The sequence below is a fragment of the Agelaius tricolor genome, unplaced genomic scaffold, assembly GCF_023055355.1.
Source record: "Agelaius tricolor isolate 1412-34295 unplaced genomic scaffold, bAgeTri1.0.p SCAF_2, whole genome shotgun sequence".
Lineage (NCBI taxonomy): Eukaryota > Metazoa > Chordata > Aves > Passeriformes > Icteridae > Agelaius > Agelaius tricolor.
In genome coordinates, this window is record NW_027269262.1 from 61,798,686 (window position 1) to 61,820,454 (window position 21,769).

The window sequence follows — 21,769 nt, forward strand, 5'->3', positions numbered from 1 at the left end:
GGTGAGATTTATGAAATTTTGCAAACATCCTCATCTGATGGGAATCATTAGAGCCACTGCAGAGAACCTGCATCACTGGCAATTATCCCTATGATTGTATGATCCTCATTAGGCTGATTAAACTAGCTTAGCACCATATCATTTAGGTGGCACCAGGCAATACTTTGCTGAAGAAGATAGGCTAAAACTCTGAGTTGATACGAATTTTAGAAGACTACCCACTGAGAATTCAAATTAAAAAAATGTGCCATTTTTAAGTGACTACTATGGAAACAAACACTGCCTCAGTAAGGCTGGGATGAGCACATTCCAGCAAACCATTAAAGAATTCTACAGGCTGCTGCTTACACTACAGGATGCCTGCAAGCTCTTTGTAATACACTTACACTTGACCTCCTTCTAGGTAGAAACTTGAGGTTTAGGTCAGTACTGAGGACTTTGAAGTCAATCAACAGTCAATGGCTGTGGGAGCAGAACTCAGGATCTTTTAACTCCTGACAAAATTCATCCTTTTCTTTAGCGGTTTCTGAATTGGGAGATGCTTGTACTCTCGCGTTTGCAGAGCTCTGGTTGATTGGGAACAGACATCCTGATTCAGCAGATGTGCTGAATGTTCCCAATAGTCTTCAAAGCTGTTTTGTGTCTTCAAAAAAATCCTTATAAAAAAAAGTATATTTTTTTTAACCAAACAGGTTAATGTTAGTACAGCAGTATCAGTTATTGGAGAAAAACAGAAGTGTCAAACCCCAAGAAACATGTTTCTGTTTATTCTTCTCTAAGTAGAGGGAGAGAGAAAAAAAAGCTGGTTATGATCCTGCTTCCAGAAATGGGGGGATACTGACTATTTGAAGACAGAATAAACACTGATTCTTTGATGTACCCATTAACTCACTACGCTCTGAAGCCAGATGAATATTTCTTACTTGCTCCATCGCGCCCTTGGCTGCTTGCTGGAACTCAACACAACCTGCGACCAAGACGCACCTGCATAGCTACTCCAATTTTTCCATTAAAATGCTGATTGTACCTAATTGGAAATTTCATTGGCAACATAAGAAAGGTAGCATTTTAAGATTTAAAGATAATTTAAACAGAAATTAAGGAAAAGTGCTGGCTGCAGTCCTTGCACCCCCCTTCCCTGCTGGCAGCGCGACTCGTTTCGCTCCTCCGTGACCTTCCCCAGCTGAAGTTTTCGCGTGCCGCTCAGTTGCCTCACGCCGGGCGGCCCGCGGCGCTCACCCCGCCCGGGGCACCGGAGCCAGGTGGGGGCCCCGCAAGCGTCGGCGGGGAGGGGGGGGCTGCGGCACCGCCGGGGGCAAGCCCGTCGCCGGGCGGGCAGGGGAGCGGCGGAGGCAGAGCAGCCCCCGCCTCCCGCCCGCTCTCCTCCCCCTTCCCCCGCTCCCGCCTTTTGTGCGCCGAGCCCGGGCGTCAACGGGCGCCGGCGGCCGCGGAGCTGACAGGAGCCCGCGGCTATCGGCCTCGGCAGCGGCGCTGTGGCGAGGGCGGCAGCGCTGAGCCGCGGCCGCTCCCGTCACCAAGGCGCTGCCTGGCACAGAAACACAGAGACGGACTGACAGACACACGCAGCGCGGAGCGGCGCGGGCTCGGAGACCGCCTTTGTAGCTCCTCTCCTCCCTGCACCATGCTCCGCTCCAGGCAGCGCCCGCCCGCTGCTCCCTGAGGGCAGCCAGCCCCGCGCCCGGCTAAGCGGGCGACTGGCACCCGGCTCCTTCCCCCGCCCCCAGTTACCTGAGTTAGCTCCGTCCCGGGCACTTCAGCAGCGCCTCCGCCCTCTCCCGCTGTGGCAGCCCTTGTGCAGCGGAGGAGTGAGCCGCCAGCAGCCGGAGGGACTGCAGCCGCCGCCGGGGGAGACGAGCTCAAGCCCCCGCCCCCGGAGCTCTTCATGGCGTCTCACCAGCAGACGAGGATCCAAGCCTACCTGGAGAAGAATAAGATCGGTCCCCTCTTCGAGGTAAGGTGCGCTCTTGCCGGCCGGCTCCTGCGCGGTGGGGGCGGGGGTGTCCCCACGATGGCCGCGGCCCCCCGCGCAGCCCAGGTGAACGCAGGGGCGAGGATGAGTTTGAGGCGCTGCTTCGGCAGTGCCGGCACCCCTCACCCTGTCCTGCCGCCCCGCACCACGCGTGTGCCCTCCTGTCCCTCCTCCGAGCGCCGGACCTCCCCGCAGCCCTCCCTTCCTGGCTATCCCGAGGATGTGCCCCGCTTCTTCGCCCCACCACGATCCCGCGCGGGTCGTCAAACAGGTGCCCCTCCGCCCTCCCGCCCGCGGCCCGAGTCCCCGGGGCCGCCCCCGGGGCGCTGCCGCCTCGCCCCGGCGGCCGCGGGACAGCGGCCCGGCACCGCCGTCCGGCCGCGGGGAGCCGCGGACCGACCGCGCACCCGCCGTGCGCGGCGAGGGGAGGCGGCGCTTCCAACCCCCGGCGGCTCCTGGGCGGCAGCGCTGGGCGCCGGGCGCCGCACGGCCCGGGGCGAGCTCCGAGGCGCTGCCCCTCCGTGACCGGCCAGCGGTGAGGGACAGGTGGGTGCCTCCCACCGGGAAACACACCCTCTGCACCGAGCGCTCGGAAGGAACTCTGTCCTGCGAAAAGTCCGTGTCGATGGTGTTTTCTGAAATTTTTATCTGCATCCACACACCGTGTTTTTGCTAGAGATTTAACGTTTTCTTACAGCGATGCACTTGCAGGGATTTGTAGATGCAGAGATGTGCATATTTTACTATTTCAGTACATAATCTGTGAATACTTAGAATTTGAAAGGGTGCTAGAGCAATCGTGATTATTACCATTTTATCATCCTGTTTCTCATGCAGTTTTAAACATCAAAATGCACATATATTATGCACTGCACTCTGGCAGTATTATCACAAGGCACAAGTCTCCTTTTTTCAGTATTTAACTTGTTCTCAATCAAGCTTACCATGTATGAAATCTCTCTTATTCTAGTGGGGTGGACGCCTCATCTTCAGTGTATATTTTACCACCCTCCATGACAAAGGTTCAAATTTTGTTAGAAAATTGTTTGCTAATGGTCTGTTTTTATATTTTTTGTGTGCATAGGCTGTTGAAATAGACTGTGCTGGTTCAGTGCTAGCGGTATTAGATGTTTTTATTTTGCAATAAATAAAGCCACATTTGATGGAACAGTAACTGGGTACTAGGGAATAGCAGGTAATTTTTCTAGTTAAGGAATTGAATAAAAATGGAAACACTTGTGTGGTTCAATTCCTGAATAAAATTCTGTTCAATGAGCTGTGTTGCTAGGTCTAAGTACGTAACTGACTCTTGTTTATTTCAATGGGGATTCAGTGCTTTCGGGTTGTTCAAGGGTTAGGCCCTTGACAGCTCTCATTTTCTTCTAAATTTCTTTAACCCATAGGTTTACACATTAAAATTCAAGCGAACCACTTGGCATCTCTGTTCTGAGTCACTGTGTTTTAACCTAGTTTCTCTGTAGTACAAGATGCTTGTCTCTGTTTGGATTCTTGTAGGATGTTTCAGTTATCAATAGTGGAGAGAAAGACTAAGAAGTTGTATTTGTTTCAGCATTTCACGTATCACCACATACTTCACTAATCTTTGTAATATAGGAATTTCATTCAGAATCTGTGAACGGCTCTTTGCATAACTGTGCAGGCTGTCTACAGGTTCATGGTGCACTCATGTATACCGGGAAGACTTGTGGTGTGAAATCTACTTACACCTGAATACTAGTGACTGGTTTTAAGATCTAGGGGTATAACATTCCTGCAGCTGTTTACAGTTATTTTAATCCATTACACTGGGAAGAAGAAGATCATAATTCCTATCTCCTCTACTTCCTGACTGGCCATTTAAAATCTACCTGCGTATTTAATTTTTTGATGTACTTTTTGTTCTCAACAGTTTATTGAAGATCTGCAGCCTGTTCTTGATCTTGTAGTCCTTAAAAAAAAGAAAGGTATTTGAAGTTGATGGGAATTGATCAAAGACTATGCACAGATGAATCTTGTACTCTACACTAGTATTACTATTAGATGTGCTTTGTGGTGTTTCAAGAATTCCATGTGTTCACAGGCAGATATAGTCACTAACACGTCAGTTTTTCAGGTGTCTAAAAGTTCTGACACATTTCAAAATAAGACCTGTGCTTGGTCTTTCATCCAGGAACAGCTAGCATTTTCTTCTACTGCTTCTGGTTTGGATGCTAATTAACTGTCACTTGTCATGAATGACAGCCATCCTTTTTTCTTTTTTTCAGTGAGTATTCATTTTCTAATAGCAACTCAGAACAGAGTGGACTTGGATTCAGTTTTCTCCCGTGTTATCTGCTGAGCAGGTTGTGACTGTAATTGCTCAATATATGATTCAAGTCAACATTTTAGGGAGTGCATGAAATAAAAGTGGGTGCTGAGGGCAGTCACAGGAAAGAAGGGCAGGGAGAGAGGACCTGTGAGCTTTCTGAGATGAGGGCACGGATAGTGATGCATAAAGAGATTGTATTTCATACTTGCGTAATGAATAATCACTGATCAGAGGGACTTTACACCATTGATTTTAGACAATTACAAAGGCACAGAATGCTAAGGGGTGGAACAGTTGGTGCTGTACTGAAGGTGAAGTACAATTCCACTGCATTACAGTTAAGAGCAGTAATTGCTCTTGCTAGTAGGTCATTGTGTTCCAGTATCCTGGTTGTGTCTCTTTTCTCCATGCTGTCCTGTACTTGTCACCTTCTGTTACAGTGGTTAGGGGTTTTTGTACTTCATTAACTAGCAGTACCTATTTAAGAACATCTTTGCTGAAGTTTTGTGTGGTTTGACGCTTGAATTATATTCCTAATTTGTGTGAAAGAGAAGTGTTCGAGAGAAGTGCTGACACATCAGATGCAGGAAGACCTTAGCCTCTGCCTTGGTTAGAAAGTTGTTTCCTCCTCTGTAAAGAAATGTGAGGAGTAACCTCCTGGAGAAGGAATTAATGAGCTTAAGCTGACTCAGCAGGCATTGGTCTTCTACTGACTACCAGTATCTGTTAACACATAGTAGGAAACCCTATCCACTCAGCTATGAATGTTTACTCAGCCCAGATTCACTTGATTCCAAACATTTTTACAAGGTAGATTCTTATTATGGGTTAGAGGTGGGAAGGAAGGTGGGCGGGAATTACTGTGTACATCTGAGACTGTGTCAATTTTGAGATTTGTGACAGGTTGCAAAACAACTTCGATGCTGCAGCCTCCTTTTCCCTTTTGAATGTAGGTCCCCAAGTCATGACTTTTCAGAGCTGTTACTTCTATACCATCTCATATTTCAGTTGTCCAAGATTTTTGCAGGTAAGATTGCTGTGAACCTATAATGCAGCTTCTGAATGCCCCTTTTTAGCGCTGACAGTGTAAGGTCTTAAGTTGACCCCTTATATTCTGTCAGGCTTCATGAGCATCTTTATCCTGTTTTGTGTAGTTTTTGTGTGTTGTGGGTTTCTTTTCTTTTTTCTTTTGGTTTTGAAAGCTTAGACATCTTTCTGTTAGAGATGGTTGGCATCTGAAAATACTTGAGGAATGCCCTTTAGAAATGCCTCTTTTCTGGGAGTTTTGTGGTAACACATACCATGGCACTACCTGATTTTTTTTAGATTCTTTTTTTTTTCACATTGACTTGGAATGTAACAAGAATTCTAAATATGAATTATTTCTGTGATGAAGCTTCACTGTTGTTTTTTTTATTCCATCTTTCTAAAATGTGAACAGGAGGTATGTGCCTAAAATTGGCTAGGACAGAGTATTCAGAATCAGCACCCACTCATTTCTGTCTGAGTGAAGTATTGACCTACTTTGCATTTCAAGCATCCAATCCAACAAGTTCTTTTTGTGTGCTAATAATCTCAATGAATAATCCTGCTGCCTGTATCCATACATCTATTCTTCTGTACAAGTGTATCTCTTCAGCATCCAGTTGTGCTCTCATTTGGGCAACCTGACACTTAGTTTTTGTGAATTTGAAATCTGGATAAGCACTCTTGAGAACAGATTGCAATAAATCTTCAAGAGCTCTGAGATAAATTTAGTATTTTGGAATTTTTTATTTCCAGAACTGCAGCTAAAAAGCATCCAGCAGGTACATTGTTGTTATGCAAACCCGAGAACTGTAATTTCTTTGAGTTATAAAAAGCCAAAATAGCTCTTCTCAAAGTAAACATGCCAAACTCCTGTTACCTAAGATTTTTTTCTCCAAGTAATGTGGGGTTAGAACTGTAATTTTTATTTCAAACAACATAAAGGCTTTGTAATACGACCCTTAGCTTTTTTTTTCTTTCTTTAGGAGACATAATTACTAAAGCAAACACAATGGGAAGCTTTTTTCTTTTTTTTTTTTTTTTTTAATCTATGATGGTTTTTCTTTTCCTAAATGAAATAGCATTCTTGGTGTATATTATGCAGTGGTGTCAATTATTTAAATAAAATAACTACACTTAACTACACTTTTCACTTAAACCTTAGCCTACTTGGTGATGAACACTATCTATAGTGCATCTTATGACTGACTTAGTCAAAGTTTGGTGATGAATTTTAGAGTTTTGGACTGAAGCAATGTTCACCCTTGGTTTTTAAATACAGAAAGGTAGATACTGTCAACTTGAATGTCTAATTAACCAGTTCACAATTTCTCACAGTATAAAATTATGTTTCAAGCTGCAATATCTGCAATTTGAATGATAGGGGTTGCAATTTGAATGATAGGGGTGAGCTTAAAGAATTGTTTTCTTTTGAGGTTGCTCAAAACCTCAAAATTTTGAGTATTTTGGTATTATACTTAATGGGTTAGATTCTGTTGCTAGTGTGAAAGGGTCTGGATTATGGATTACAAAAATGTATTTCGTGAAGCATTTGATTTCAAGCAGCTAGATGGAGCCTTTGAAAGGCTGAGTTTTTCAGTACTTAGACATCACAAGGATTATTTTAGGCACTAACTGATTAGCCAGTGACATTGTTTCAGCCTGGCAGTTCCTGTTGCAGGGAAGCCAGTATTAGCTGTTTTTCAAATAGTGTGTGGAAACCAACAGTGATCTAGAAATACTGCAGTCTTACACAGTAGGGGGTAGGGAATCACAATCAAGTTCTAATTTTTATTTTTGTTGGTGCCTGTTACAGTAAGGTGCTATTGTAACCTTAATGTGCACTGAAGTAAAAGACCTATTTAAGGGGAATGTAAGTCAAAGGGAAAAATGGTGTAGAGATGTCCTTTGCATTTTTGAGAATTCATCATATATTCTCATAGTTGCCTTAGATAAAGTTATCTTTAAGGGAAAACAAATGGAAGACCCTAATTAAAACTACAGACACAACCTTTTCAATTAACAAACAGTTCCATAAGCAATGACTTTATGCTTATTACTTAGCTTTTGTGGTGACCAACAGGATGCAAATGTCAGAAATTTCCCTGTGGTTGAGGCAGTCATAATTCTACTTTCCCATGTAATCTAAGATAAGAAAAAAAATGTTTCTGAATGAGGAAAATTACACTATCTTGCTACCTGACTAGTTAATCTCTCAGCATTTAAAAGGAGTTGCATTTTTGTGATGTTTACTCCTCTGGGAATTTGTCTGAAGTTAGTTGAAGACTTTAAAAGCATCTTGGAAAAAGACAGTGAAAGAGATCATAGATACAGGTATGCACTTGAATGGCCAAGAACATAGATAGCAATCACATAAGCCTCTTTCCATAGTGGCAAAAATATTATTTGCTTGAAATGGAAAAGTGGGGTCTCTTAATTGCTTTCTTAATTGTTTTCTTAAAAGAAATTCTTTGGCAACAGACCTAGAAATAAATAAAAATCCAAGTAGTAGTTAAATTGGAAGAATTGTATCTAAAATACGGAATGATAAGGTGAAAGTTCCATCATAGCATCCTTTTGTTATGTCAACTTTTAATATTTTTAAACTCTCAAAATGACAGTTACTTTGTTGCTTGAGAAGGGGAGCAGAAGGCATAAATATCTTGCATCAAAATATACTTGGGAAAATGAGAAGTATTTCTCAATTGAGTTGTTCTCACCATCATGTATCAGCAAATACATGCTGGCTGCTCAATGGTAAGGAATAAAGCTAACAGATATGATACTGATTTTTTTCTGGTAACCTGTCTAATAATTAATCAGTCTGAATCAAAATAAGCCCATTACTACTTGTCTTCTTTCTTTTTGTTTTATCACATTATGAAATATCTTCAAAGTTTCAGATTACATTAACAGTATGGGAGTAAGTTCTTCAATTGTTTGTTTTTTCTTTTGATTAGTCCAGTCTTTTTGGTACAACATATCAGTGTTAAGTGGCAAATATAAAGTAAAATACTTTGATGGCTTTAACTCAGCCTATAATTTTTTCTAACATGTTCTTTGCTGTTACTTATCTATGCTTTTCCAAGTGGGCCAGATAGTGTCCATACTGTAGAGTGAGCACAGTCTCAGCCTTCTGTGTGCTTGGGAGCTTCTGGGAGGGAAGGGAACAGCGAGTACCTTAACCAGCATTTCTGCCACACATGATGTCCTATTTTATTGTTCTGGAGCAAGTGGATTTCCTAGTTATCTGCTTTATCATGGCATCACTAAAAAGAAACACCTAGACATAGGCCTGTTATTAGTGTTCCTTATTTTAAAAGTGTTACTTAGTAAATGGAAGCTAGAAACATGATATTTAAGAGTATTTTAATATCATGTTCTTTTACAATTTGCATCTTATTTTGAATGTCTAATCAATATTCTTTCCTTTTTTTCCCAATATATTTTATTTTCACTTGTGTCTTTTTATTTGTCTTATTTATGCAAACACAGAAATGGGGACTAATTTCTCATTTTCAATTGTCTAATGATTATTTAGAATTTTTTGTTACAGTGATTTTTAATATATTTTTTAAAATCTTGTGATATTTTATTTTTCTGAGAAAGCATATGTGTTTCTGTATGAGTGAGGAAGGATATAGATACTTTTTTACCTCTGGACTACATGAGGTGTCTGGAAGCATTTTTATGTTCACCAACTTTTGGAACAAATACTACCCAAACACTTTAGTGTCTGTAATTAATTACTCACACAAAAATGAGGCATTCTTTCCTGTATTGGGTATTATCCCCCTTGCACAGATACACACTTTTTCTCCTGAGAAATGTCATATGAGCTGTGAAGTATGACAGAAGGATAGGTTCTATGTTAAGAGTCTCCTCTGCCTGAAACCATAACCTAGATACAGTTAAAAACCAGTGAAAGCAAGAGCATTTTCAAATGCAGTTGTTAGGAAACCCTTGGGCTCCTGCCTAAAGCAGTGGGCTGTCTCACACATTACTAAAGGCGATGAAAAGCAGCACACAGCTGATAGGAGAAACAAGGATTACAGATTTTCATCCTTGGACACAGGTAAAGAGCATGATCTCTTGAAATGCACACCTATGCCTTTGCCAAGACCAGCCAACATCCAAATCTGCTCTTAGTAGAGAGGGTAATATCCTTTAAAAAGGCTTGCAACTGACACATTTTTGATGGCCTTAACTTTTATGTGAGGTCCCGTATGCTGTGCTGTGTCAATTCTCCTTTTTTTGCTCAGTTTCACTGAATGCTTATTTTTAGTTCCATCTATAAATGTTCAGGCAGAATCATTTGGCTGTAGTTATGATGCCCCTCTGGTTTTGCTCTTCTGTTGATTTGGGTAGTTTTCTTCCCTTATTCACATAAAATTCAAGAATTGTCTTTGCCTTAAACATGGAGTTTCCACTGAAACACCTCAGATTTTGGCATATATATATATATATATATATATATATATATATATATATATATATGCACTATGAGGAAATGTGTTACAATTATGAGAAATGCAGATACAGAATGAAGAATGCATGTACATTACCTGTGATAAATAAAAGGCTATTTTACATTAGCCACCTCTTTAAAAAATTCTGTTCATACAGAGAGTGGAAACTTTTAATTGTGTATTTATGTGAAACATCCTTTCTTCTTCCTTATTTTCCAGCTCCCTGCAATATTCAATAAATGAAATCACTCTATTCATAAATGATATTTCTCTATAGTGTCTGGTACAATATACTTACTATACAATAGCTCTTTTGTTGGCTTTTGTAGGAGCTGCTTTCTGGGGAAGGAATCACAAGAGTTTGGGTCTTTCAACTGTGTTGGAGGCTTTTTAATTGAATCTTTCCTCCTCTCAGAGTTTGTTTTACTCCAGACACTCTGATGGTTTCGTATTCAGGACTATGGGCTGTGAGGCTGATTTAATAGCCAGTTGTTGCAGGTCCTGTTCATCTTCATTTCTGGCTGCACATTCCTGCTGTCCTTGTTCCAGAACTGGTGGTTGTGTCATGTTACAGTTACCCAGTTTGGGAATATGAAATAGAAGAAAATGAAGTCTACAAAGAGAAAATTGTTCAGTAGGCTGAGCTCAGTGGGTCACCACGTAGTCATTCACCACATGGTGAATGTGTCTTTGACTTGGGAGAGAAAATGTAGGTGGCCTGAGGGTGAAGGAGAGAGAGGAGAGCAACTGCTTTTCTCCAGTAGCAAGCTACTAGGTGGGCATGAGAGATCTGCAAAGCTTGTGTGCTTGTTAGCTTTGTATGGATATTGTCTTTTCAAGGTGCAGTTCCCCATAGGTTGGGGGAATGTCATGGAGCTCAGTTGATTCTGTGAAGGAGCAGAAGAGGGAATTGAATAATTAGGGAGGACGGCTGAACAAATTAGAAGGAAACAGACCATATGAATACACTGAGTGTGAGAGTGAGAAAGGATAGGAAATGGGAGGGAGTAGGATGAAAAAGATTAATGCTATATTGCCGGAATGTTCTTTTTCTTTTCTGTTTTATTTTTTATAATCTTATTATAATTTTACTTTTATAATCTAATCCTAATCTGTCAAATGGTTACTTGGAATCGGTACTTTCTTTTTTTAAAGAAAGGTTCTAATGGTGGTGGTTGCTAAGAGTGTAACCAAAAGAGTGAGAAAGACAGGGAAAATATAACTTACTATATATAAGAATATGTATGTTTTGCAGTGTCTGACTCACACCTCTAGTACTTGATCTTGGATGTATTTCTTAGGCATGGATTTGCCAGAGAGTTAAATTAGGTGTCCTTAGCACCATTATTAATAATGGCTCCTGTACCATGAACTCCTTCATTAAGAAGGAGCTCACTCCAATTTGACAGGCATTGTGCCTCTGCTGACATTTGTATGAATGGAGAGGTAAACAGATTTGATTGTGAAATATTCCTGTGAAATATTCCTTTCTATCAAAGAAAGGTTCATTCAGAATTTCTAAGTTCCATGTTCCTTTACGTCCACTAGTGCAAGAAAACTGCTCTGGATTGTTGATAACAGAATTCATCCCATAAGCCTAAATAAGTGGAAGCAGTCTCTTCTGGAGACATGAGAGATGGTTTACAGAATCTGGAGACATGAGAAATGGTTCATAGAACTAAAAAAGAAGGGTAGTTTGAGCTGTAGGTGACCTTTAAAGAGAACCTGTGGAAGCAATTATGCATAGGCCAGTTAGGAAGAGAAAAGGTTCATGATGCAGACTCTGTGATAGTTTTGTAAAGATGGAATTGGGGGCTTTTGTGTAATTAAGGATATTCCTTCATTTGAAGGAGAAGAAAAGAGAGATGGGATAATTTCCATGGCTGAGTGTACTGGGATTTCTCAGACTGAAATGTGTGTGCATGTTCCTGCTCTGTGAAATGCATACAGACACTTTGAAACATTGGGAAAGGCCTGAGAATCCCATGTGTGCTGGACAGAGATCCCATGTAAATGTGGTAGGTGTTGTGTGTTCCTGTTCAGACACATGGTGTTAATTGCAGTGTCCATTGCATGTATGACACGCTCAATACACCCAGTGCAACCTGAGTGCTCATCTCCCTAAGGATTCTGAAGAGCCTTGTCCTTCCTTATATAGTGAGGACAAAGCAGAGATATCCAGGGAAATGCAAGTGGAGAAGACCAAGGTTTGCAGATGCAGAAATTTCTCTGGTGTGCCATATGAGCCACCACCCTTAGTTGTGCTGATGACATACTTTTGCATGACATAGAAACACCAGTTAAAAAATTGAAAAAGATGTTTCAGAGCTCCTCCTAAGTGTGTCATGGTTCAGAATAATGCCATTAGATAGTAATGCCTGTAGTCTAATACAAAGTGTACGACAATGAAGCTATTTGGAGACAGAAGCTGGATGTAGACTTACCAATAAGGAACAATGCAGAGAGATAAACACAAAAAGATTACTAAATTGCTAGAGTAACAGATTTAATCTTGATTTCTTATTCCCTGAAGGAGGAATACCTGAAAGAAAAAGACAGGAGGGGAGAAAAAGAAACTCAAGAAAATTATTTTATTCTATGTTTCCCTGTGATAATAGAAAAAATATTAGAAAAATAAAGTTGGCCAGAATGAAGATCCACTTAACATTTAAGCACTGAAAAAAAGTTAACTAGTAAGGAGAGGAAATAAAATATATAGTAGTTAGGATACTAAAATGATTGTCTATTATGTGGCTACATTCCTTCTTTTGCTGATGCTGTCCTGCTGCATTATTATGTATTATTTTGTGCTTGTGTTTCCCCTTTCTTTGTCTTGTTTGTCTGCATAGAGCCTGCAAACCCCACTGGCTCCTACAGTCTTCACATGGTTTAGGAGTTTTACCAGCAAGGCTCATTATGGTCTTTCTGCATTCTCTTCTTTCTTTGTGTTGCCTCATTGCCTGGTAGTGCTATTAATCCCATTAATTGGTGCCACACAATCAAGCAAAAATGGATTTCTCCCTCCTTCTCCACTGCTCAGTGTGGCAATTCAGAGCTCTGACAAGTCGCAAGGCTGCAGCGCAGTCCATGTGAGCGTACTGTATTCCCACAGGGAGCCCTGCTGCAGTTGGTGAGACCCTGATTTACAAGAGGAAGGCCTTCACTCATAGCCAGGCAGATGTAGCATAATGTTAAATAAAGAGCAATCAGATCATCAGGAAACTTTAATTGGGCAATTGCTGTCAGGGTTGGGGAGTTACTTTGCAGTCTCGGAAACAAACAAAATGTACACCAGTGACTCACAGACATTCTTTTCTAAATAAAAAAACATTAGAAAATCAGATTAAGAATGCTTTAAAACAGCTCCAAAACCCTATCCTCATCTAAAATAACTTGAATTTCAGCTTCTAGAAATTAAGTGATTTTTAGTTGCCTAAGCCATTGCAGTCTTGATGGTAGAAGTGTCTGATGAGAAATGATGGGCCTAACTCCAGTTCTAGGTATAATTCAATTATCTGTCCTTAATAATTACTGTTGCTACCCACAGAAAATCTCCAATTGTTACTACAGTAGTACCTCTTTAAATATCCACTTCAGACTCTAGCTTTCTTGTAAAATATAGACCTTTAGTCCTTTGTTTGAAAACCTGAGCCAGAGGACAGCTCCTTGATGTTGCAGGTTATGTCCCTGGTAGGCTAGTGACATGGTGACTAAATCCATGTGACAGTTTATTTGGAGGAGATAGTCAAAGTGCAAATGACACTTTCAAGAAACCTATCAGTTCTATCTAAGTGTTGAAGTTACCTTGTTTGGGCTAGAAAGTGACTAGTAAGTTGATCCATATGATATAATTATTAGTACTCAGATTTTTTTATGTCTTTAAAATAATTTTTTCTGGTACTTTTTCTTTCAGGAAAAATATATTCATTAGCTTGTGGTTTTGGTACACAGAGACTGATGATAATTTTTTTCTTATTTCATAATTACACTTTGCATTAATGGCTTTAATATTGCCATCATATGTGTACTTTAGCTAATCTGTAATTTACAGAGTGGAAAGTGTATCCAGTTTAGGTAAGCTAGTATTTATTTAGCTGTCCCCCTTATCTCAGACCTGTTTTATTTGTGGGCATGATAGAAGTGTCAGCCTTAAGCCTGGTCAGCCAATGCACTTGGCCTCAGAGGTCAAACAGTGGTGTCCGACATCCTCTCATTTCAGAGCCTTTTTTTTTGCAGCTTGGTACTGGCACATTTCTCTATTTTCAGTTGCTCTTTAGACCTACTGTGAGTTCTTTCACATTACTTCCTTAGGTGAGGTTTTTTAAGGACTTGGGCATGCAAGTTAGTTCTAATGAAACAAATAATGGCATTAGATTTGTCTTCTGTTAAAGATGTGCCTGGATGTAATCCATGATGTATCTACTGTACGTGGTCAGCAAAGTTTGGTATTTTTCCTCATACAGGTCGACTGTATGTTCACTTCGGCCCATCAGTTGTCTTTTGCTGAAGAATTCTTTTCTGGGCATGATTATAGAACATCCTTCCTCTAAGGAGGAAGTGTCTTGTCTGAAGGAAGTTTTCCAGTGACTGTTTCTGTATGGGGGTGCCTTCTTCCTCATGGTGCTTTGCAATGGGCAATACAATTGTGGAAAGTAGGGAAGCAGAGTGAGAGGCGCTCATCTCTTCTGATGGTGATCAGATCTCTTTGTTTTGTGACATCTAAATGCACTTGTGCACTGGTTAAGGCTTTTTTTTTTCTTTCTTTGTGACTTTGGGTGAAAAAAGAGCATTCAACTAACAGTTGTACAGTTCCACACAGGATGATGTAGTTGTGTCTAGGCACAGGAAATTGATTTTTGATTGTGGAAATAAGTTCATGCAGAACTGTCCTGATACACATGTTTAGATTGTTCATTTATGAAATGCTATATTTTATTTTAATCCTGCAGTATGTAATGTCAAAAATTCAAAGTTAAATATTATTTAGGTATCTGTGCTGTTCTGAATATGACTACTGAATTATGCCTGACACTTTGTTTTTCCATGCCTTCTGGGGAATATGGTTGTATCTTTTTTCAGGGTGCATTTCAAGGTATTCAAACAGAATGTAAAATATTACCCTTCCTCTATGTAGTTAAATCCATTGTCTGCTGCAAATCTGTATTATCTTAATATTGTATTTTCGTCTTCTGGCTGTAGCAGGGAAAAGGTACCCTACCTATTGTGACAGAAATTCTCCTGGCATATTGCAAAAGAGACCTGCCTGATGAGTTTTGAGTCTTCTTCCAAGGCAGCACACAGCCAGTAAATGAGGTGAAACAAGCAAATCTGAGGAGAGGATCTTGGACCAGGCATTTTCAGCAGGGTCATCTTGGTGCCTGCTTTGCAAGCATAGGTTTTCTGTCATAGGAGCAGCCAGCTGGGCTGTGTAGTGTTCATCTTCAGTAGGTGATGTCATCTCCTGGGCTCAGACCTCAGCCTTGCCAGGTGTGTGTGTTTTGAAACCCTCACCCTGAAGGGCCTCTTTTTCGGGGGAATCCCAGCAGCCTGGGAGTGCTTCCCCACATTGCAGCCATTTTTAGATGGAGACAGGCAGTGACTGTATCTTCTCAGGGCTAAGGCAAAGCAATGAACCTGGTAGTGCCAGTGGGAAGCAATTTGGGAACCCTGGAAAGTGGCTGGAGGCATGTAGAGCATAGTACCTCTGTACTCGGTGTTAACATTTTCTTTTCTGTGTAATTTTGCCACTGGGTCTCTCCTGCCTGATTCTTCACAGTTCATACTGCATTCTAAACCTGTATACTTCAACCCTGCTGCGCTGTTTAGATCACAATGGACACCTGCATGTCTTTTTCCCTATGTGTTTCTAATCTTCAATTTTTTTTTTTAGTCTGACTGTGATTGGATCATCATTCTCAGAAGTTTCTTTGCCTTAAGTAGCAGAAATATCTATTTTAATTTGACTTGAAATAAAGTGATAATCCAGGAAGGCAGAAAATGTTAGAAATCTGCCAGAACTTTGCAGAAAATGTTAAGAAGAAAAGAAATCATTGAAGCGTTTTCTTCGTCATCTTGGTTGCTTATGAGGAAAATCATAGAGGCATTTTGGCTTAACTGTTGGATGATAAAAATCCATATGGAAGCTGTCAGGTGGATTTTGCTTCCAGTTGAACTGGAATTATTAAGGTGTCTTCCTGGTTGGGCTGAAGATAGATTCAGGTACACTGATGTCTTTTAGAAGTGAAATAGTTGCCAGTATTGTGTGGTAACATTTAATACGTGATGGTACACCAAATGGAGGAAGATCTCTAGAGTATAAAAACAAATCAGTCAATATTTCTTTGTTATTAGTTCACATGGTTATTTAGATATTTACTAGAATATCATTAATTCATGCATTTATAATCAAGTTTTGTTATATCTGTGGACTGATGGCTTCTGCATGGCAAAAGATTCTTGGATTCTTGCACCAAAGAGACCAATTATTTCCAATTTCATTGTGGATTTTGTTGTTTTTTTTTTTTTTTTTTTCCCAAATAGCAATATTCAAGTGTGTTAATTAAGCAAAAGCTTCATCTATACTTAAGTGGACACTGGTTGAAATAACAATATAAAAGTGTTACTTGTAATGGTAAAAAGATTTTTCCAGTTGCAGTCGGAGAAGCACTGAGTATAAGCAGTGTTGAACCAAACTGAACTTGACTAAGTGTTCTCAAAAGATTTGAGAGCTTGCAGAGAGAGGTTACCCTGAGAAGATACTGCACATCTTGTGTTACCTGTGACAGGCAAATCAGTGTGACCTTTCCTGCAGGGAGGGAAATAGCATACAAGTAGTTTTGAGTGAATCAAGCGGCTGCTTACATGTGAAATAATGATCTCTTTGTCTTCTAAAAATGCTATGTAAAAAGCACTTATTATTATTTAAGGAGTTCTAGGCACAATTGCAGTATATAAATTCTACAAATATAAAAAAACCTCTTTGTGTTTTGCTGTTGTGAAAATTAATTTCCAGATTTTTCTATGACAATAAATTCTGACCTTTCCAGTTGAGAAATCTCTGTTGTATTGTTGCATATTAAACATTTAGATCTATTTAAAAGCTGATTACAACATTGGTATGAAGTCTTATGAGACCAAGTCAATCTCTCACAGGTAAATAACAAGAAATTAAGATGTGTATCTGAATAGATATTAATCTATTCAAAGTGTATGAATAAAACTTGTAATTATACTGCATATTGCTCATAGTTGTTTGGTTGCTGTACTAAAAGAACATTTCCAAATGACAGGATTTAAGTAATTTCTAACAATCAGGGAGCTTGTAGTAACTTCTTTGACATTTGTTTAGTGAGCATTACTGGAGCAAACTTAGTGTTAATTTATGTAGGCAGCTAAAGTCAAGGTAATTAAATCTGTGTAAGAACTTCCCCACCCTGGACTCTGGTAACTCACATTCTCCATTTTGTGTCTCTTTAATTGCTGGTTATTATTTGAAGTTCCATGTGAATAGTTTAAAAATTCTTGGTCAAGATTAAAAAAAATATGAAAGCAATTTTTATAGTAACTTTAATGCATAGAAGTTACACAGAATAGTTAATAACTTTGACTGTAAACACTGGGCAGTACAATGTTTTAAAACATCTCACATTTATCTTTCTGTATCACTTGAATAAATATAATGGTGTAGTAATGCAAAGTTACTGGAGGAGTGTTTGGGAGGAGAAAGAAAAGCACCTGGGAAGCGTGGTGGTTGCTGCACACATTTTTAAAATGTGTTATTATCAAAGTTTTCCATGGTATGCAATTGAAAGGATTTCCATCAATCTTCAAAATATTAATTTAACTTTTTTTTTTTTTGGTTGGCTTCCAGAAAGAAGGAAGGAAGTGTTGGTAATTCTAAAGTCACAGTAATCTAATTCATCAAAACATTTTAAGCATGTGCATAGCTTTGTAATTATTTACTTCTCAGGCATAAAGAATATCTAAGCTTAAGGGCTTTTGCTGAGTCAACTCCTTAATATACCAATTGTTTTTTTCATATATGGCCTTCTCCTGATCACCACTCAGAAACCCTTGATAATCCTTTCCATAGTGGTATTGTACTGGGTCTAACAGGAACTGGATTTTCTTCACACCAAGCCTGTATGTTGGTGTATTTCAGATTTGTCACTGAAACAATGTTGGTACACCAGCCTTTGAGCTGTTGCTTAGCAGTGATTGCACAGGCTCAAGGCTTTCTCTGTTCTCCTCTCTGCCCACCAGCAACCAGGCCTGGGGGGGGATGGATTGGGCGGAGACACACCTGGAACAGCTGACCCAACCTGGGCAAAGAGATATTCCTTACCATATAGTTTCATGCTCACTACTTAAACCTGGGGAGTAAATGTTCCAAAATATCTGTTGCTTGCAGACTGGCAAGTGGGAGGTGGTAAGTGATTGCCTTGATGTCACTTGTTCTTTGATTTTGGTTTTTTTCCACTTCTCTTACCTGTGGTTATTAAGCTGTCTTTATCTTGACCCATTAGTTTTTCTTGGTTTTATTCTTTTCATTTTTCCCCATCCCACTGAGGGTGGGAATGAGTAAGTGGCTGGTGTGTGCTTGGCTGCTGGTTGGGGTCAGCCTAGCAGAGGTAGCCACAAAAATACCTGCTACTTCAGTTTCTAGCATTACCCTTTCTCAAAAACGTGTCAGACAGGTTGAAGCTAAGTCAGTGAAGCTCAAACTGGAAATACGATGTGATTTAAAAAAAAAAAACTGTTAATAAAAAAACCTGGTTTTTTAACAGTTGCAGTAATGAGTCATTGCACATGGTGGAACAAGTGATTTCAATTTAGACCTTGAAATTGAAAGGAGATTACTTCAGCTGATCAGAGAAAGATCAGCTCCAGCCAATTGAGTTAGCATTTAGGTAAGGCAGTGATGTGCAGTCAACGTTGTTTTATGCCTGTAATTTAAGTCTAGGTTGTAATAGTCTTTCCTAGTCTTTATCTATGAGTATTTCTTTTGATGTAAATCTTACAGACCTTTCAGAAAACCAGCAGTTTTCATTTTCTTTGGCTGAACTCTGAAGTGCATACCTTGAGGGCAGAATTTCAGTGGTTGATAGAGTGGATGGAAACTGAGGAAGGCTTCTGAATTACACTTCAGGGAAAACTAACAGTGTTTCTACAATAACATGAACTACCCTTATTTGATAAATCCTTGCTCAGTTAAGATAATGATATGGTAGGCATAATTCCACAAGAGTGAGATTGTCATGCAGAGATACAGAATTGCAGAAAGAAGTAAAAGCTATCATAGGAAATCTTTGTGATTTGAAAAGTAAACTATGGGGAAAAACATGATAGCTTTTGCCATGATTGGCATCTCTGAGAGCATGTCTTTAACCTTTTCTTCTTCTACAGAGAATTATTTAATGTTTTAGAGTAACCTAGTAGCAGTGACTTCTCTCTTGACAGCATTCTTGGAATGCTTAAATGGGAGAAAGGAAATATTTCAATAAAGCCACAGAATGAAGGTGTTTGAAGCTATTTTGTGAACTCAGAAGTGGTAAAGTAGATTAGAGACAATGATATTTGAAATACTAAGATTAGGAGAGAAAAAAACCTCAAAGGATAAATTAGTGAAAAGATGCAGCAAGAGGTTCAGATAGATATTGCATGTTATAATGTGTGTGGTAGAGTTCTATAAAGTGTCATGAACTTACTCAGTGAAACTTTGAAATTGCCCACCAGACCCCATGCACTCCTCAGTAAGATCAATGATGCATATTTTATCAAGTAGTATATGCATGAGTTGGAATTGTTTCAGATAGAGGTAGTTCATCTGAGTCAGGGAACTGATAATATGATCTGCAAAGGATTTATTGTGGAACAAGTCTGTTGTTTCCATTCTGCTCTCCAGAGTCCCCCTAAAAACATGGTTGGTAACATAGCCCCCAAAATTGGTCTTTTCTTATTGAATTGGTACAGATATTTAGTAGATGAAGACTTAAGAAAGACAGCTATTCAATGATGTTTGTTTCCTCCTGTTATTCTCACTCTATGAAATGTTACCTGTGCCACTAGTCCCATACCTTAGATTTCCACAACAATGCACCTTTAGGGGAATTTTCTTTGCACCAAAGCATCAGAGCCACCATATCAGCTTTGTACTTTCATTTTACTTCTATGTCCAAAGTAATTTCTCTGTGGGTTGTGTTCCCATGCTGTGTACTACAGTCTTGTGATACTAAATTTAACTGCACAGCTGTCTGAAATGGTATCACTGAGATTTTGAAGAAGGAATGTGTTAATTGAAAATTTTTTAGTCAATTCCAGATAAGAGTTTGAATATTTTCATGAGCAAGCTGAATAGGACTACTATTTGTTCTCAACTGTTATTCTGCTACGAAGTTTGAAGTAAATAGTATGGTACAGGCATATGAATTTTATTTATGTGGAAATTTGTGTAGGATTGAATAATTTATTTTATAGGGAGATGTGATGATCATTTAATTAATATAAAATATGTTGAAGTCCATTTCATTCACAGTTTATAATGTAATTCTACTAATTTTAATTAAAAGTTGCTCAAGAATATTTTAAGCCTGGCTATTTTCCAAAAGAAGAATGCTGGTATTTTTCATTAGTTTCCATAGAAAATAATTTTTTTTTGGTGGAAGCAGTCATTTAAGTACTCATTTCTGCTCTCATTTAAGAATTTCAGACTCTTAATTTAGTCAGTAAGAATGTTAAAATTTACTTTAAAACAATTATTTATTTTTGTTTCTTTGCTTTGTTTCTGCAGTAATCAGAATGGAATTCTAATAAAAAAGTGTCAGTCATTACAAAGTTACTTAAACCTACTGTCCTTCCACAAATTTTCCTTCAATTTTGTTTCTTCTTTGTTTACTTACAGCCTGTATGAAGGGATTAGCAAGTCTAAATTTAGACGTCCAAGTGTCCAAGCTTCACTGTAGTCAATGCATATATCTTCAATAACTCAGTGGAGCCAGGAGAGCAATTCTTCTTCTCCTAAGTGGACACACTCTGGCTGGTCAGCTGGGAGACATCTAGCCCCTTGTGACTTCTTTATTGACAAAGTCACTACTGACATCACTGTGAAGACTTGCAGTATTTAATTGTATTTAAACTTCTAATTTAATCCACCAGCGTGTAACCCTGCCAGAATCTGTGAATGCTGTGCCAGAGTCTATGAAGTCTGTACAGTTAAAATGTGATTGTGTAGTTACCATTACCAGTTACAGGGCAAGATAGAATGTCTCTTAATTAACTTAATAACCTGATAGGTACATTTAGACAGGGCTAATTAGGACTTTCTTGTAATTGGGCTTATGATTAATAGACTGTGAAGACTGTTTCATTTGTATTAAATGCCTGGAAATTTACAAGGAATAAAAATATGAGCCTTCATTGAAAAAGTAATAGGGGACCTCAGGATAGGAAAATAGTGAAAGATATAAAGAATTCTTTATAAATTATTGCTTATAAATTCTGTATATTCTTTATAAATAATTAATATATTAAACTACTACTTTATACCTGGTGTTTTTTTTCAAGATCTTTTGCAGCCTCATTACACGTGCATGAGTCTCTCTTGGAAATATCCACAAATGAACTTAAAAAAGTTAATTTTTTTTAAACAATTTTAGTAACATAGTTCAATAAAACTAGTGCATGTAGGAGCATATGAAGATACCTTTACAAGATATGAAGAAAGAAGAACTGGTTTGCACAGTGCTGGGTAAAATCCATGAAGCAGATACCTGAAAGAGCTTATATCACTTTCCTGTTCTTTCTCATTCTGCCTTTAGACAAGGCAGAGCCTAATTTGGGGCAATATAATTGGGAAGCAGCAGAAACTGATGTATTAATCTGAGTACTCTAGTCTGTAGTAACCATGGAAGTTTCCTTTGGCCCCTTTTCTGTGCTCCAGTGTGTCTCAAGGGTGCACAGGGAATTCATAATTACTGA

The 21,769-nt window shown here is 39.3% G+C and overlaps 1 protein-coding gene across 10 annotated transcripts in view; it reads left to right on the plus strand.

Moving 5' to 3' along the window:
• Positions 1-1,258: 1,258 nt before the first annotated feature.
• Positions 1,259-21,769, plus strand: part of CUNH8orf34 (chromosome unknown C8orf34 homolog) — a 150,776-nt gene continuing 130,265 nt past the window's right edge. For 3 of the 10 annotated variants that reach the window (XM_071420711.1, XM_071420717.1, XM_071420726.1), the window contains exon 1: positions 1,263-1,972. In XM_071420711.1, coding sequence (XP_071276812.1) covers positions 1,904-1,972 — 69 coding nt within the window. In that variant the 5' untranslated portion in view covers positions 1,263-1,903. Of the gene's footprint in view, positions 1,978-2,442; positions 2,537-21,769 lie in introns of those variants that run through there. The other 7 variants (XM_071420671.1, XM_071420682.1, XM_071420693.1 and 4 more) reach the window with 6 other exon arrangements.